Raw genomic sequence first — 15,727 nt, 5'->3', positions numbered from 1 at the left:
TGACTCAGATTGCGGTGTTGCCATGATGTTGTTAAGAGTGAATGAAGATTGTACAACTGACAATAAAAAAATAGGGAAAGTTATAATATAACGTGATCACTTTGAAAAAACGGGATACACAAACACGTGACACCTGGCAAAAACAAACTGTGTTTATAATGTGATCAATTGGAGGAAAAATTATAATACTGTCAGGTTTTTCTTGTAAAAGTTTCTATTTCAAAAGTAATTACTGAGAAAAGGGGCAAAGAAAAGTGAATAGGGGATAGAGCAAGTAATTGTTAGCAAAGATATAAAATTGTAATAAAAACCAAGTCTAAATAGTAGTTAAACAGAAAACAATAATAAATAAAATGAAAGGCACATTTGCCCAATATAAATATTCAACCAATAACTAATCCTTCAAGCAATTGAAATACAGAAACACATATGTAACTCCTTTAAACAATTTACCTAATAACAAGAGTAACAAATAGTAAAACCTCTATCAGGTATCTCATTAAAAACACACTTTTTGCAATAATCACCATCACATTGACTACAAGTCTCTATACAGCCAGAACACAAAACCTTTTCACAATAATAACATTTCAACTCATTTTCTTCCATTCTCAGGCATTGGCTACATAAGGCGCTGCTTACAACATTATTCACATTTTCTGTTGGTTTTATGGGTTTGTCTTTGACTTGTTTCGCAGCTGAAAAGAGTAACTGCAATGTTTTTTCGGATGCAGCCGAAAAAATTCGACGTCCTTTCCCATTTAGCCCTGTCTCCTGTTTTTTGATAGCCTGTGCGGTGTCTTCGTTAAAAGGGCATCGCCGCTTCGACATTCTGTTTAGTATGTTATTTTCTCATATATTTACTTATGTGTAAAGTAGGTTTTTAATTATTTGTGGTTTAAATTCAAGAAGCTCAAAAATTTCAAATCTAAAAATTCTAACCCTACTTTATACAGCTCATTTCAATTTCAATAAATAAATTTCGAACTAATCTAGATATCAGGGTTGTTGCCATTTCACTTTTCTTCAATATATTTTAAAGGTTAGAATGAAACAGAACTATTGACTTATTTTAAGAGACAGACGACACACATATTAGATATGTGATAATGACATTTGACACTGATGACATTGTTTACTATTTTCAATTTTAATTCAAATTTTAAAAAGTATGTTGTTGGTTGTCCGTTAAAAACTATTAATTTACATTTAACTTATTTATGACAGTATTTTAACAATAAAAAATGACCAGCGACCCAACAGTGCAAACAGTTTTTAAAGGACATCACGCAACTGTAACTGGTTTGAGTTTTAATCCAAATGGGGACCAGTTTGCCAGTTGTTCTCTGGACAAATCCCTTATGATATGGACAAAATGGTTTAACAACAAAGAGACTGGCCGAAGCTACAAGTTTTCCGGGCACACGGGACCAGTTACATCCATAGATTATTCACCTGATTGTCGGCTGTTGGCTTCCAGTTCCAAGGACTGTACAGTTAGAATCTGGGTGCCTAAAATCCTAGGAACAGCCAAAGAATTTAAAGCTCACCTATCGGCGGTAAACACAGTTAATTTCTCTCCAGATGGTTTAAAATTGATCACCGGTTCCAATGATAAGTCAGTTAAATGTTGGGATGTGGAATCACAACAGTTTATGGGAAGTTTTGTGGGCCATAACAACTGGGTAAAATGTGCTAAGTTTACTGCACTTGGAAATTTTGTTGCCTCTTGTTCAGATGATCATACTGTTCGTATTTGGGATGTTACAAGTGGTGATTGTATTCATACATTTACTATTGGCAATGGGAATCCTAACTATGTGGCTATGCACTCGAGTAATAACATCATTGCAGTTGCCAGTAGTAGTGGGTCTGTTCGAGTGTTTGACATTAAAAACAAAAAGTTATTGCAGCACTATGCTTTACATGATAATGCAATGTGTGTAGACTGGCATCCAAAAGCTAAATATCTTTTAACTGGTGGTTTGGATAGTAAAGCTGTGATTGTGGACATTATGGAAGGGAGGCCACTTTATACATTAAAGGATAAATCTGGAGTTGCATCTTGTAAATTCAGTCCTGATGGGGACTATTTTGTGTGTGGTGCTGTTGATAGTTCTGTTACAATATGGAAAACAAATTTTGTTTAAGAGTTTTATATTTTTTTATGACAGATGGACAAAAATGTGGTCCTTATTTTTCTGTTTGTATACTACTGAGTACTTAATTAATTTAGGTATACTTTGTTTTTTAAGAATGTTTGGGGTCTAGTGACTAGTATGGACTGTAATGTTTTAGCTTAAGTCCCTATTATATTTTGGTCAATCACCTTTTTAAATATGGATTTCTATTTGTATTAATTTGTAAAAGAACCTAGGAAATAACAGAGATATAAATGTTTGGCAACAGCGCATCAACATTGGCACCGTCTAAGCCATGTCAACTGTCACTTTCATTACTGTCAATGGTATGTTAAGTTAACGTCAAACAAATTTTCAAGACCCTGCAGAATTTTTCCTGCTTAACAAAAATTTCTTTTAAATTTTAAAGTGGTTCCCATATTGGAAAATCCTCACACTTCCTGGACTCCTGGAATCAAAATCCATTAAATTGTATTAACAAAAGTAAACTACACCGGTAAGTATTCAAAAATGTCATCATATTTACTGCTAGATATGTCCTACACTCCCATTATATCGATTTTCTGTGTGTAAGTTATTTATTTATTTTCTTTTACCTTCCCTAGGCTGTCTTTCAAATATTTTATTAAAAATGTTAACCTACATGAGTCATTTACCAAATGACACATCAAAGTTGATGTTCAAAGGATTCTTGGAATTTTTAGGGTTGATTTCCTGAAAAGGGGTGTGCATCTGCCCTTGAGTATTATTGATTTTTGTTTGACGTATTCCCTCTACGGAAATACGTCTTCCTGAACTGAATGTTCCTTTATCCTGTTTTTGTATGCGATATTGACTGTCAATCATCTATATCTTTGTCATTTTACTGAATTCTGCAAAATTATGACCTAATTGATGGAGGACAGTAAAGTTAAATTAAGCCGGCCTGACTTTCAATAATTACTTTTCTTTATATTCCTGAGCAGCAGTTCTTAATAGGTTAATTACACAAGGTGTTGCAAAATTAGTAACATAAAGAAGAAAGTTTCTATCTTGGTTTCTAGTAAACTTATGTCCATAAAAGACCTATAAGGAAGCTAGAAGCTACACCCCTTTAAACAAAGCTCCCTAGATAATACCCTAGACAACAAGTTACTATGTAAAAAAATAGTTAAAAGTATTTATTACTAATTTATTAGTAAATTGACTGTAATTCAATACTTTTCTATTTTCTTGTCCCACTTTGATTGTCTCTAGCCACCCTGTATAGTCTTATTGCTCATGGAGTTGCATTAAAAATTATGTAACAGATAATATTGTATCTATACCCAACTAAAAGGACACATAAAAAGCTGCTGCCATAACTTCATTTGAGCTTGAGCACTGTAATATTGTCTTTTTCAGATAAATCAATATTTATTGAGACATGGGACGTTAATTGGGAAACACCAAAAAACGACCCCATATATTGATGTAAATAACACTTCCTTATGTTAAAACAAAACCAAAAAAAAAATATTGGTCAATAGGGGGAATACTTGAAAATTTTACATTTTTGCACACACTTATTTCACACCTTCTATAAGGCAGTTAGAATGCATTAAAGCAAAAGTTTTTTACATCAGTAAAAAGGCAATAAACCAAACCCAATGACAGTCCAAACCGCATTCAAATCTGTTGATTGGTTTGGGCGAGGTTTTAAAAATGACCCAAAAATAACAAATAAATAATATTTGGGGTTTAAAATAGATTATTATTTGTTAACTGTGAATACTGTGATACTTTTTTCTTATTTGTTTTACTGATTGGTTTATGCAAGTAATGCCTCAATAAATTTTTATGTTTAACAAAGAAGCCTTGGATAAATTCACCAGAGTTCCTATAGACTCTTTTTTTTTGGAAACAATTTTCAAACTGGGAAATAGGGTAGATTACCCAGTAATTGACCAGTTAAGCAAACTTTTTTACTTAAAAAATCTACAGCTCTTTTGGTTAATTGTTTTAATTGTAATTGGATATTACCAAGAACCAGCTACATCCTTTACACTTGTAAAAATGTTTAAACAAAAAGTCTTTGGTAACCTTATGGAAAAACTAAATTAATAAAAAGAGAAAAAAGTCTAGTAATTGACCATATTATAAAAAGTATACAAATTAACTTGGTAAACTAGCTTTTTTCTCGTTCATCACTGTTAGGAGTGTCAGGATCTTCTAACTTAGGTTTCTTACTCTTTTTTATACATATTATTTATTGCCCTTTCTGAGTTTTTCTTTTAACAATTCTCTTTCCTGTTTTGGCTATTATGTATATTGAGCCTTTCTTTAACTTTATCAGAACTGTTTTAAATTTCCCAAAGCCTCTGGGACCATTTTGAAAGTTTCATAGTAGAGGCCTATGGAATGATATTAAGAACCTTCTAGAAAGTGCCACAGGGATCTACAAGCATTTTCCATACTTGTTTTAAATTGTCAGAGTTTTCTAGGACTGTTTTGGTTGTGCAAAAGACCTCTAAATGCTACTGAGAACTTTATGAAAAGTTCCAGAGCTTACAACTGCTTTGAACTTTTCCAGAACCATTTTAAATTGCCAGTGGCCTCTAGGAGCTTTTTGAAAGTTTCATAGACGCATAGACCTCCAAATGCTTTTGAGAACCAGAAACCTCTGCAAGTGTTCAAGTGTTCTACACCTTCTATGAATTGTTTAATTATTGGTTTATAAACTTACATCGATGGGTCATATACTATAAAATTTATTGTAGCCTCTACCTTAAGTTATAACCTAAAACTATAATCATCAATCCTGGAATCAATCTATATAATCACCATTCATCAACATATGATTTTGCTGGTGATTGTGATGCAACAATCAAATTGAACGAACTATGCAGAGTATTCCAAAACTATTGTGCCAAAATTTGAGGGTTAGTAGATCTCACTTGACACTTGTAGTACGGAAACAAGACGATTGCCCTTATGGGTTTATAAGCAAAAAACGTTTGTTTTCGCGAGATCTACTAACCCTTAAATTCTGGCACAATAGTTTGGAACACCCTGTAGACACTATTTTAAAATGTTCTTCCTAATTTACTTGGTGCTCCCTATTTTTCATTATTCATTATTTGTATAACACACAATAAGAGCTCTTTTCATACTCTTTTGATGATCTAATGCAGGCAATTGTATGACGGACAATTTTTGTAACAATCTTTAGAGCTGTCTAATTAAATCATTTTATTCCTTTCATAGCCAACATGCCAGCCCCAGCTCCAGCTGAAAATGGAGCTCCAAGGACAGAACTCCAAGAGATACAGTTCAAGTCACAGCAGGTTACTGATGAGGTAACGTAACAATTTGGTTAAATCCAACAAATTATGTTAAAAACACTCATATTTCAGTCACTTGAAAGCACAAGACGGATGTTGGCGTTATGTGAGGAGGTATGTATATATTTTATCAAGTTATTTTAGTACAATTAATATTAATATTAATTATTATACTTTCTATATAGCTCTTAACTCTTGTGAACTTAATTTGCACATTATCTTAAAACAGTCATGGCTAAAATAATGATTTTTGACAGAAAAAATTGCCCAATCCAATTTTTCCTTTATCCCATGTGTGGTTTCTACTGACTAATAAAAGAGTTAAATGTTTTTGGGCAGAATAAAATCAGAAAGTCTCATATAAACTTTCAGCTACAAAGTTATTTTTCCTTGTAAATAAATATAGTAAGATTGAAGTGTTAGGAAACCTATACAAACTATGCGATCTTCCACTCCTCGCTCAACCAAGCTTAATCGATGTGAACTTCGATTTGCTAATAAACTATAGTTAACGCTGAATATGCTTCGGTTCTGTTTGAATAATGTCCTTTCAATCTATGTTGTGGTAGCGGTAGCCCTGCAAGTGTGGCTGTGTTTGTGCTGTGTTTTGTGTACAGTTACTATTGAGCTCAGCATAAAATTTATCTATTATACTAAGACACATATGCACTTTTGCACATACACGCACACTGGCAGACAAAAAATTACCCGAAATTTTTTCATGCCACTACCATAACATAAACATTTGAGAATTTTTCACGTTAGCCAGTTGGAGTTTGTGACAATAGTCCAGCTAAATACTAAACTAACTATTTTAATTAAAGGGATTGGGATAAAGCAGGTTGGTCAGGTGTTCTAAGTAATAAACTGCATGTTATGGAATCATACCTGTCACAGACCGCTTAGCATGGAGGTAGTCTGGCTAATGTGAAAGATACCAACTTTAAATTTATGAATTCTACGTTAAGTGGATACAGACTGCCAATCTAATACTGATAACTAACACTCAAAGAAACTATGAAATTGCCACGTTCAGTAATCCCGTAACTAAGATTAACATGCCGGGTGTGTTCACCAACTCATAGAAACTAACATACATTTTAACACTTTTGTGCTGCAATAGAGTAAGGAGGCTGGAATCCGTACCTTGGTCGCTTTAGATGACCAGGGAGGTGAGTCTCTCCAATCTATACGGTTTGATACTTATTCATATTAAACTAGATCACTTTTCATTTTATCCGAAATCGTCATTTTCACTGTGTTTGTGACCGTTGATTGAATAATTTAAACAATTTATTTGATCAACGGTTATCTGCATCATCCATTTTATTATACATGTTTTTTGATTGTGCAATTTCATACTCTATCAACTCACCAGTCTTATACTTTCGATACACTGTTGAAATTCTCTAGCATGTAGATGATGAAGCTTAGCTTTGCTCTTATGCACTTAATTCAGTTTTATATTTTGCGAATTTTGAATTGTTAAGTGCTTTTTCGAAATTTAATAATGTATTGTGCTCAATTTGCTTCTATTATTATTTAAAAGGTAATAATAGCAATATTTACAAAAAGCTTGGTTTACTTTTAGACTTAAAGATTACTCCATGCAGCTTCTATATTTTGTTTAAATCTCTATTCTTAATTAAAGCTTGAAATGGGCTAATATCGTTTAGAAAATATACAAAATGTTTCAGTTTCACCGTCATACTCGCTAAATGGTTCAAGAACGTTCAATAAAACTTCGTACAACTTGGTAAAGAAAATACCAGAATATACAGTTCCAAGTAATCAAACATGCAAATATTTTCTGTTTACAGAGAGTTTCAGATAGACGACGCCCTTCTTAAAATGTTTAGAGTTTAGACAAAACATTGTATAAATTTGAAAAGAGCTTATTTAGAATTTAGGGAGTGCTCTGCACAATCATGGTAAGTCCACATCTGTGGCATTTGCGTAAACCTCAGCATAGTGGTAGTTTGTTATTGGTCAAAAAAACCTCTTTCAGTTGGCTGATTTTTTTTGCCTACAGTGTAGCAATTGCTGTGAACTTACTATTATGGCTGATTACACTGGCGTTTTTAGCTTAACTTAGACTAAGGTTTGTCCTGACTGTGATTTTTGCGAGTTTGCGCCTGATTTGTCACATTGAAATTCATCTTAAGTTGTCTAACAAAAATCGTTGATTCTTTAACATTTTAAGCCAGAAAGTTCAGATAAAGGTAGGTCTGCAAACAATTCGTTTTTGGGGCACACATTTTTTATATTTTTCCCTAAAACTCGCAAACCAGAAATACAAGAAATAATTTGTTTGCATTTCTAATTATTCATCTTAGTATTCGTTACCCATTATCTTGTTAGGATTTTAATGTAGTTAATATGGGAACTTGTTTTTTAATATTGGAGCTTCTCTTGATTGTTTTTGTTATTTTTTCCATTGACGTATCGTTTCATAAAGGTAAAATTTAGTAAAAACTTTTAATGAGCATTTAATTATGCTTCCTAGCAGTATCATACAGGTACTGAACATTCAAATATTGCTAAGAAATGAGAACCTTTGCAAAACAATGCTTTCGACGAACAGGGAGAAAAGCTTTGTAAGTGACATTTGTCAGCCTACTGGAACGGCTGTAACGCCATTCCCCAGGTGGCTCACATGATCATTTTACTAGAAAATCTGATTGAGGAAAGTCTATCATGCACTTTTCATCATGAAAGTTGCCTTGATAATTGTGTCATGACAGTATGAGGTATACAAGTGTAAAATTTCTTGTGAAATATAATGATCACTGACCTGATTCCAGCGGTCGCTGTTGTTGATGATAAAATTGTTAAAATCGAACATAGAAAATGGTCTTCTTCTTCATGTAAAAGGACAAGTTCTGTCAGGTCTGTCATCAGCCTCCCTGTGACCCTGTTGTTCAGCTTTCTTGCCAGCGTTTTGGGGATCTACCGGCTAGGCACCTTGTTTCTAGTTTTTGTGTTTTGAACCACTTTGCAATTTTGTCTGGACTCATTCGTTCTATGTGGTCTCTTCAACACCGACGTCTCTCTCACCCATCTGACAACGTCCTGCACTCCCAGTTATCTTCTGGTTTTCTTGTTGCGTATCCTGTCATGCAATGTAATCTCTTTTATTGTTCTTAGGATTTCCATCTCCACTGTTCTCATTTTGCTCTTGTCTCGCTGGCGTAGGTCATTATGGGCCTGACGCAGGTCTTATAAACTCGTGCCTTGCTTTCTGTGGTCATATATTTGTTCTTTGAAATTATATCTCCTAAGCATCCTGATACTCTTACAGCTTTTCTGATTTGGTTGTCCACCTCATTCACTGTATTTCTACTGCTCGACACCTATACTTCCAGATAGTTGAAATTCATCACTCACCTGATGTATAATTCGCTCACCTACCACCAACTTACACCGGATGTGTTTTTTCCATCGAAAATTGCATATTAAGTCTCTGTGCTGTTAGGTTGAATCTGTGGAGAAGGCGCTGCAGGTCATATTTGCTCTCTGCCGTCAAGACTACATCGTCTGCGTATTAGAGTATTCTCACTCGGCGGTTGTTCATCCTGAATCCTGCATCGACTTCGTAAACACTTTCAATTATTTAGTCCATAATGATGTTGAAAAGGCATAAGACTTATCTCCCTTTCTAATGCCGGATGAGACTTTAAGTTCTCTTGTTAGACCACATTGTGTTCTTATCATTGGTTTATTGTTTACGTTAAGCTGCTTTATTAGATTAATGTGGCATTTTTTAACATCTTTTTGGTTCAGTCGGTCGATAACACCCTACAAAGCATCATCATCAGAAGTTGTTAACAACAAAGACAAAAACGAGAAACAAGCGGGTCATGAAATCATAGTCACAAACATCGGAAACAAAAAAACTACACATCCAGAAATAACAAAAGAAATAACAATAGAAAATGACTGGAAGGTTGTGACAAGAGGCAAGGGCAGGAAATCAGGGTCCTTAAATCGCCCAGCACCCTCTAAAGGAACAAACAATGTAAAAACAACTCTGAACATTGCCGCTCCAGAGAAGAAAACATCGCCCCTCGAGTGGATCTTCCTGTCTGGTTTGTCCCCCGATACTTCCGAGGAAGATATTTTGCACTTTATGCAGTCACAAAATTTAGAAAATGGCTGTAAGTGTTTTAAGATGAAAACTAAAACGGATTCAGTGCGCAGCTCCTTTAAGTTGGGAGTACCTAAAGAAATCAAAACTGAAATAATGAGCACAAAACTATGGCCGACTGGTGTTCTGATAAACCATTTTATGAATCTTCAACACCTCACAATACAAAAGAAGTGAGAGAAGTTAATTTAGCATTGAAAAGGAAAACATTGAAAAGGAAAACACCAGAGCTGAAGATTCTAAACATCAACGCAAGGTCCCTGAGAAACAAGATGCTCCAATTGGAGGCATTCATTGCTGACAAGGATGTGGATGCTATGTGTATAACAGAACACTGGATGACCGAGGATGAGATTGCTGCCTGTTCTATTGATGGCTATAAAACTGTTGGATTCTCTGCACGAAAGGAATCTGTTGGGGGAGGTACTGTTATATTTATACGAGAGCAATTGCAAACAAGTGTAAAACATCTAAATGTAAACTATAATGTTGAAAAATGTATTGAATATTCATGTAGTTTTGTACAGAGTCTTGATGTGTTCGTTTTAGCAGTGTACAGGTCTCCATCGGGCCATTTTGACACCTTTTTAACCAATTTGAACCTCCTTCTTGATGGTCTTGGAGCTGGCCGGAGGATCGTTCTGGCTGGTGATTTTAATGTTCATTTTGGCACAGACGAGCCAACTGCATTACAACTCTGTGATGCAATGGCCGAATTTGGGCTGCTCCAGTGTGTGAGTGTCGCGACTCGACAGAATGCGTGTCTGGACAATGTCTTCGTTAGTGCGGGCATTGATGTGGGAAGGGTCGAGCTGGAGGATCTTGAAATGTCTGATCACCTTGGGCAGATTGTTAGTATGTCTCTTCCTTTGCCTGATAAAGGCTTAAACCGGGTAAGTCAGAAGTTTAGACCAATTACTCAAAGAGGCTTGTTCATGTTTTACAATAGCCTTTCCGCGATGTCATGGGATTTTATCGAATCCAATAATCTTGGAACGAATGATAAATGGGAGAAATTTGTTGCCACCTTGGATGAGGCGTATATTAATAGCTTTCCTGAAAAAAAGTATACAATGCGCTCCGAGAATAATATTGGCTGGTTCGGCCCGGAGTTGAGAGAAATGAGGGAGCATCTGAGGCTATTGGGTGAAATCAGTAGACAGTACAAGACATATAGAAACAGACAATACTATCTTGGGTACAAGAGAGACTATGCAAAACACATTCGCATGGCTAAGATCGCTGCAAACAATAATCTAATAAACTCATCAAATAATCCTTCAAAAACAATGTGGCAAATTATTAATAGGACCATGGGAAATACCAGGGTACCTGTTGGATCGGATAATATTACTTCCCAAGAATTTAATGAATATTTTCTAAATATTGCCGGCAGTCTTGTGCAGAATATGCCGAGGTCGGATGTTGATGTTGATATTGATCCTCTAGAGAGCCTTGAAAAAAATTGTCCGGATGACGGCTTCTCTTTCCGCGAGGTGGGTTTCAATGAGGTTCGAAATGTTATAGATCAACTTAAAAACAAAAAAAGCCGCGACATATACGGTCTGAACGTAAAAATTATAAAGTCAATAAAAAATCTGATACTGGTACCTCTAACAAAACTAATAAACTCATGTTTTTTGGCTGGTGTCTTCCCAGACTGTATGAAAAAGGCACTTGTAATTCCTATGTTTAAGAAGGGTGACACTGAAAAACTAGAGAACTACAGGCCAATATCGCTGCTTCCTATCCTGTCCAAGATAGTGGAGAAGTGCATGTCTCGGCAAATAATAAACTTTTATGAAGATAACGACATTTTTAATAAAAATCAATTTGGATTTAGAAAAAACAAAAGTACAGCTCTGGGTATAGTTAATCTTGTCTCTGACATTGTCACTGCTTATGAGAGTCGATGTTATAATACAGTCCTTTTTTGCGATCTTAGTAAGGCCTTCGATTGTGTGGACCATAGTATCTTGTTACGCAAGCTGCGAGCATATGGCTTTGTTGATGGCAGTATTGGGCTTCTGGAAACGTATCTTGCGGGGAGGTGCCAGTCTGTGCGATATGGTGGGGTCACGTCGACTGAACAGAGGATAACAACTGGAGTGCCCCAGGGCTCCATACTGGGTCCAGTACTTTTCCTTATATATATAAATGATCTTCCCCTAGTGGACAAAAACGCTGGGTATACCCTCTTTGCCGATGACACCGCCATTTCAGTCACGGCGGACACTCTTGAAGCTTCTTTATTGGCTTCTTTAAGGGCTAGGGAATTGGCCGAATTGTGGTTTAGCTCTAACAGACTACTACTGAATGGACAAAAGACAGAGAGGATGGTGTTCTCGTTGAGAGAGATTGGGACTGTAAATGATGTTCCACATATAAAATTCCTTGGGGTCCTTGTTGATCCCGGAGCACGGTGGGACGCTCACATAGGGGAAGTAGCCTCTAAACTAAATAAAAACTTATATCTGCTACGTCGCCTGGCGGACAGTGTCTCCCGGCCTGTACTTAGATCAGCTTATTTTGCAACATTTCATGCTCGTCTCTCGTATGCTGCACTCGTTTGGGGTCATGCATCGGGCTCTAAGCGCCTGTTTGGGCTGCAGCGGAGAGCTATCAGATTGTTGAGTGGATTGGGATATAGAGATGATTGTAGAGTACAGTTTTCGCAACTCGGCATAATGACCTGGCCATCAATATATATATTGGAGAATCTGCTGTATGTCAAGAATAACTTTTGTTTGTTTCCTGCTCATGAGGACGTACATGCTTATCCAACTAGACATAAACGAGATTTAATACCGGCGTATTGCCGTCTGGGAAGGTGTCAGGATGGCCCTGGCTACTGGGCAGTGAGATATTTTAATGCATTGCCCATCCTAATTAGGGAACTACCTATTAATAAATTTAAAGAAAATGTTAAAAGACTATTAACTGTAAATGTATTTTATTCTAATCAAGAGTATTTTGACCACTTCAAACAAGGTGCCTAGTCTTGTGGGGGTGTTTTGGTGTTTTGTTGTTTTGTGGATTTTAACCTCGCTGTTGACTTAATATTTAATTTTAATTTTGAATTTTCTTTTGATCGTAAGTTGTGTTTGTATAGTAGACCAAGTTTGTATCCATTTGACGTATGTACATCACTGTAACTGTGATTTTTAAACATGAATAGATTATTTGAATTTGAATTTGAATTTGAATCATAGAAAACGATAAAATGATATGGGTAAGGCAGTGGATTCAAAGAAGGAATCCACGGTGACGTCCTTTGTAATAATTGCTATCATGAAAACGAAATCACAAGTCACCTATGAAGCGATTCCTCAACTTTGATGAAAGCCTGTGATGGCAACGGTTCTTTATTCCTACCGTTGTTTTTGCGTGAATAATTCTGAAATCAATACATTGTGATATGCAGGTAATGGACAGGACAGGTGATGAGCAGGTAAACAATAAGCGTTTTTCTGTTTTGTTTGGGACATATCCGATTCTCTTGATGCATATCACTGGTTCTTCAGAATAGTGACATTGTCGAAAAACTTTTCAGGAGAGCCAGATTTGTCCTTATAAATCTTAGCTGATGTTGTTTGGTTGGTCATTTCAATCTCTGTTGTTACACTCTCAGGCGGTTGCTTCTTTTGTCACCAGAACACCATTAATATAAGGTTATTATGTTAGTGCCAGTACTATTTGTTTCCGTTAAAGAGCTCGCCACTGCTTTTAATTTCTTACCGATCCCATTACGACAGGAAGTTGGTGGAGTAAAGAACTTTTCCTTCCCTCCAGTCTCTACATGCTATTTCTAGCTAGCAGTTTGTGTATGGATACCGTGGAGTTTATCCGGAGGATAATTGTACTTTCTACGCTGCGTTTTTTCATAGTCCTTTGCGTTATTTGCCAGCAGCCAGCAAATTTTAGTCTTTTTTGCCGCCTTTACATGTAAGGCGTTGCAACCCTGACTCATTAATGACAAGGATTCAGTGAACATAGTGCAAATGGCAATTTTACTCGACCGCACCGCTACAAAACTTGAACATAGTTTTATCACAACGTCGTTTTTATCACCCGCCTCTTACCACGTAGATTTGTGTGTCATGGAACTAATGGTCTTGACCCGCCAGCTAAGTGAAATCAATGGAAGCAATCTCGCCTACAAAAGAACCTTTACAGTACCGATATGGTTTTAAACTTTGATTCTTAAGCAATATTAAAGTTTAAACTACTTCTGTTTTGGAAAACGTGGACGTGAAACAAGTACACATCTAATTAAAAATTAGGAAAAAATACTCATCACAAAAGATGTTATTGAAAAGGGACAATATAAGTTTTACCTCCAAATTAATGAATTTTCTTTTTTCATCATTATCTAATTAAAAACCTTCACTATACAGGTCACAAAAATGCATGTCGGTAAAAATAAAACCATAGCCAATCTCCTGAGATGCAAATTGAAACTGCGACACTCTGTATATTCTTAAAACAAGACTGATATTAGCTGCTTTTTATTGAATTGTTTAAAAGCAGTGAGTGGAGTAATTCAAAGCGAATGGCATGGAATTTTCTCTAAATTTGTATATTATATTTGTAGTTTTATATTCAATTATTAGACTAGTGTGTATGTATGAAACTGTGCGTATTACCACCTGTGCCTATATCATTTTATATGAACCCATCCCTCGCTTTATGTCATCGATAAATTTATAACATTTATATGTGGTAGTTCTTGTCTTGTTTTTTCTTGTTTTGTCATGTTCCGTGTCATGTTACCCGCACCATGCTGTTGTAGAGCACCGATGCTGGAACCAAGACCGTGGAAATGCTCCATGTGCAAGGCGGTAAGATATGCTGAAACAAATGGTGTGCGCTATTTTATTTGGTGGATATTTGGTGTCTTTGTGGGGAAGGTCTATTAACCCTATTATTGAGTGAGAAATGTCTAGTCTTTGTTTTATTGCATATTTACTTCCTGTATCCCTATTATTTGTGTGAAAATTTGAAACCGAAACCATTACAGGGTTAATAACATTCTGTCATTCTTTACCACCCCCTTATATACGAGTAGCTATACACGAATGAACGGACATTTATACTCAAAATGTAAACACTTTGACTGTAAATTGTAAAAAATATGGTATTGGGCTTTGCTTGGCCTAAAACTAAATTATCACTTGGTTAGAGAATTGACCCAATTAAGCCGATGCCAAATTGTGCGAGTAATTTCATAGGAGAAACCTACCTGACTTTCTTCATATTTGTAGAGCCACGAGGTGGGAATGAAAACCCTGGTCATGCTGGATGAACAGGGCGGTAAGCATAATCATTATATCATTTACCAAGTATTTTAAAAAGGATTTGCAACTACTTTTGAGAAGTCTACAAATAGTTTAACAACATGCTTGAGTTAGGCTTGCAGGTTCTTTTTACAATACTAAGTTCATCTCACATTTGTGAAATAACCCTCATAGTTCACTCTTGTTTTTAACAAAACCTACATACACTGAATACTATGTAATTAACAAAAAATATTCCAATAACCCACCTGGTGTAACATTTTGCTCCGCGATTGAGATTCTCGATTATACCATTCAATTACAATGTTTTGTTGAAGCTATAGAGATCGGCAGAATCAGCAGAGTTCTGTAAGTTCGTCTAACTTTCTAATATGACTTGTTGTAAATATGCAATAAGATACTTGACGTTATATGTTTCGATGTGCTCTAATTGTGGATAATGGAGAAATGAACTTGAGCTGTTGCTGTAGATACTTAGTTCTCCATTTGTCGAGTGATAAACTAACATAAAAAACAAACGACTAGAAACTTCTTCGAATAATCATTGACTCTTTGCCTTACCAATATACTTATCAACAGAACTTACTTAACTAACTATTGATTCATTTAGTTTGAGAAGCAGCAACAATTTTTGCTACTTAAAAAATCTTTCTTCCAATTGAACATATTTTAGGTTAAATAGTTAAGTATACATAACTTTTCGTGTCTTTAAAAATGGTTTTTGTTTGCTTTGGTAAGTGGCAATCAAATTTCTGTATACTTACGTACCTATAACAGAGACAACAATATTATAAAATCCACTCATACAAGGCCAAAACACTGAAGTAAGTGAACATAACA

General features: G+C 35.6%; 2 protein-coding genes across 5 annotated transcripts in view; both read left to right on the top strand.

Annotated features, from left to right (window-relative positions):
• Window positions 1-1,161: 1,161 nt before the first annotated feature.
• LOC145725299 (uncharacterized) lies at window positions 1,162-2,342 on the top strand. Its single transcript, XM_081974002.1, has one exon. It carries the CDS (start codon window positions 1,245-1,247, stop codon window positions 2,148-2,150), a length of 906 nt encoding a protein of 301 aa, XP_081830128.1. The 5' UTR covers window positions 1,162-1,244; the 3' UTR covers window positions 2,151-2,342.
• Window positions 2,343-2,442: 100 nt separating this feature from the next.
• Snap25 (Synaptosomal-associated protein 25kDa) overlaps window positions 2,443-15,727 on the top strand; it is a 28,345-nt gene continuing 15,060 nt past the window's right edge. The window contains exons 1-4 of one of the 4 annotated variants that reach the window (XM_081974006.1): window positions 2,443-2,637; window positions 5,367-5,458; window positions 5,516-5,557; window positions 6,567-6,615. In XM_081974006.1, coding sequence (XP_081830132.1) covers window positions 5,372-5,458; window positions 5,516-5,557; window positions 6,567-6,615 — 178 coding nt within the window. In that variant the 5' untranslated portion in view covers window positions 2,443-2,637; window positions 5,367-5,371. Of the gene's footprint in view, window positions 2,638-5,366; window positions 5,459-5,515; window positions 5,558-6,566; window positions 6,616-14,382; window positions 14,432-14,854; window positions 14,904-15,727 lie in introns of all 4 variants that reach the window. The other 3 variants (XM_081974005.1, XM_081974007.1, XM_081974004.1) reach the window with 3 other exon arrangements.

The sequence above is a fragment of the Ips typographus genome, linkage group LG2 (assembly GCF_016097725.1).
Source record: "Ips typographus isolate SLU linkage group LG2, UJ_Ityp_2.0, whole genome shotgun sequence".
Taxonomy (NCBI): domain Eukaryota; kingdom Metazoa; phylum Arthropoda; class Insecta; order Coleoptera; family Curculionidae; genus Ips; species Ips typographus.
This window is presented reverse-complemented; position numbering and strand designations above follow the sequence as displayed.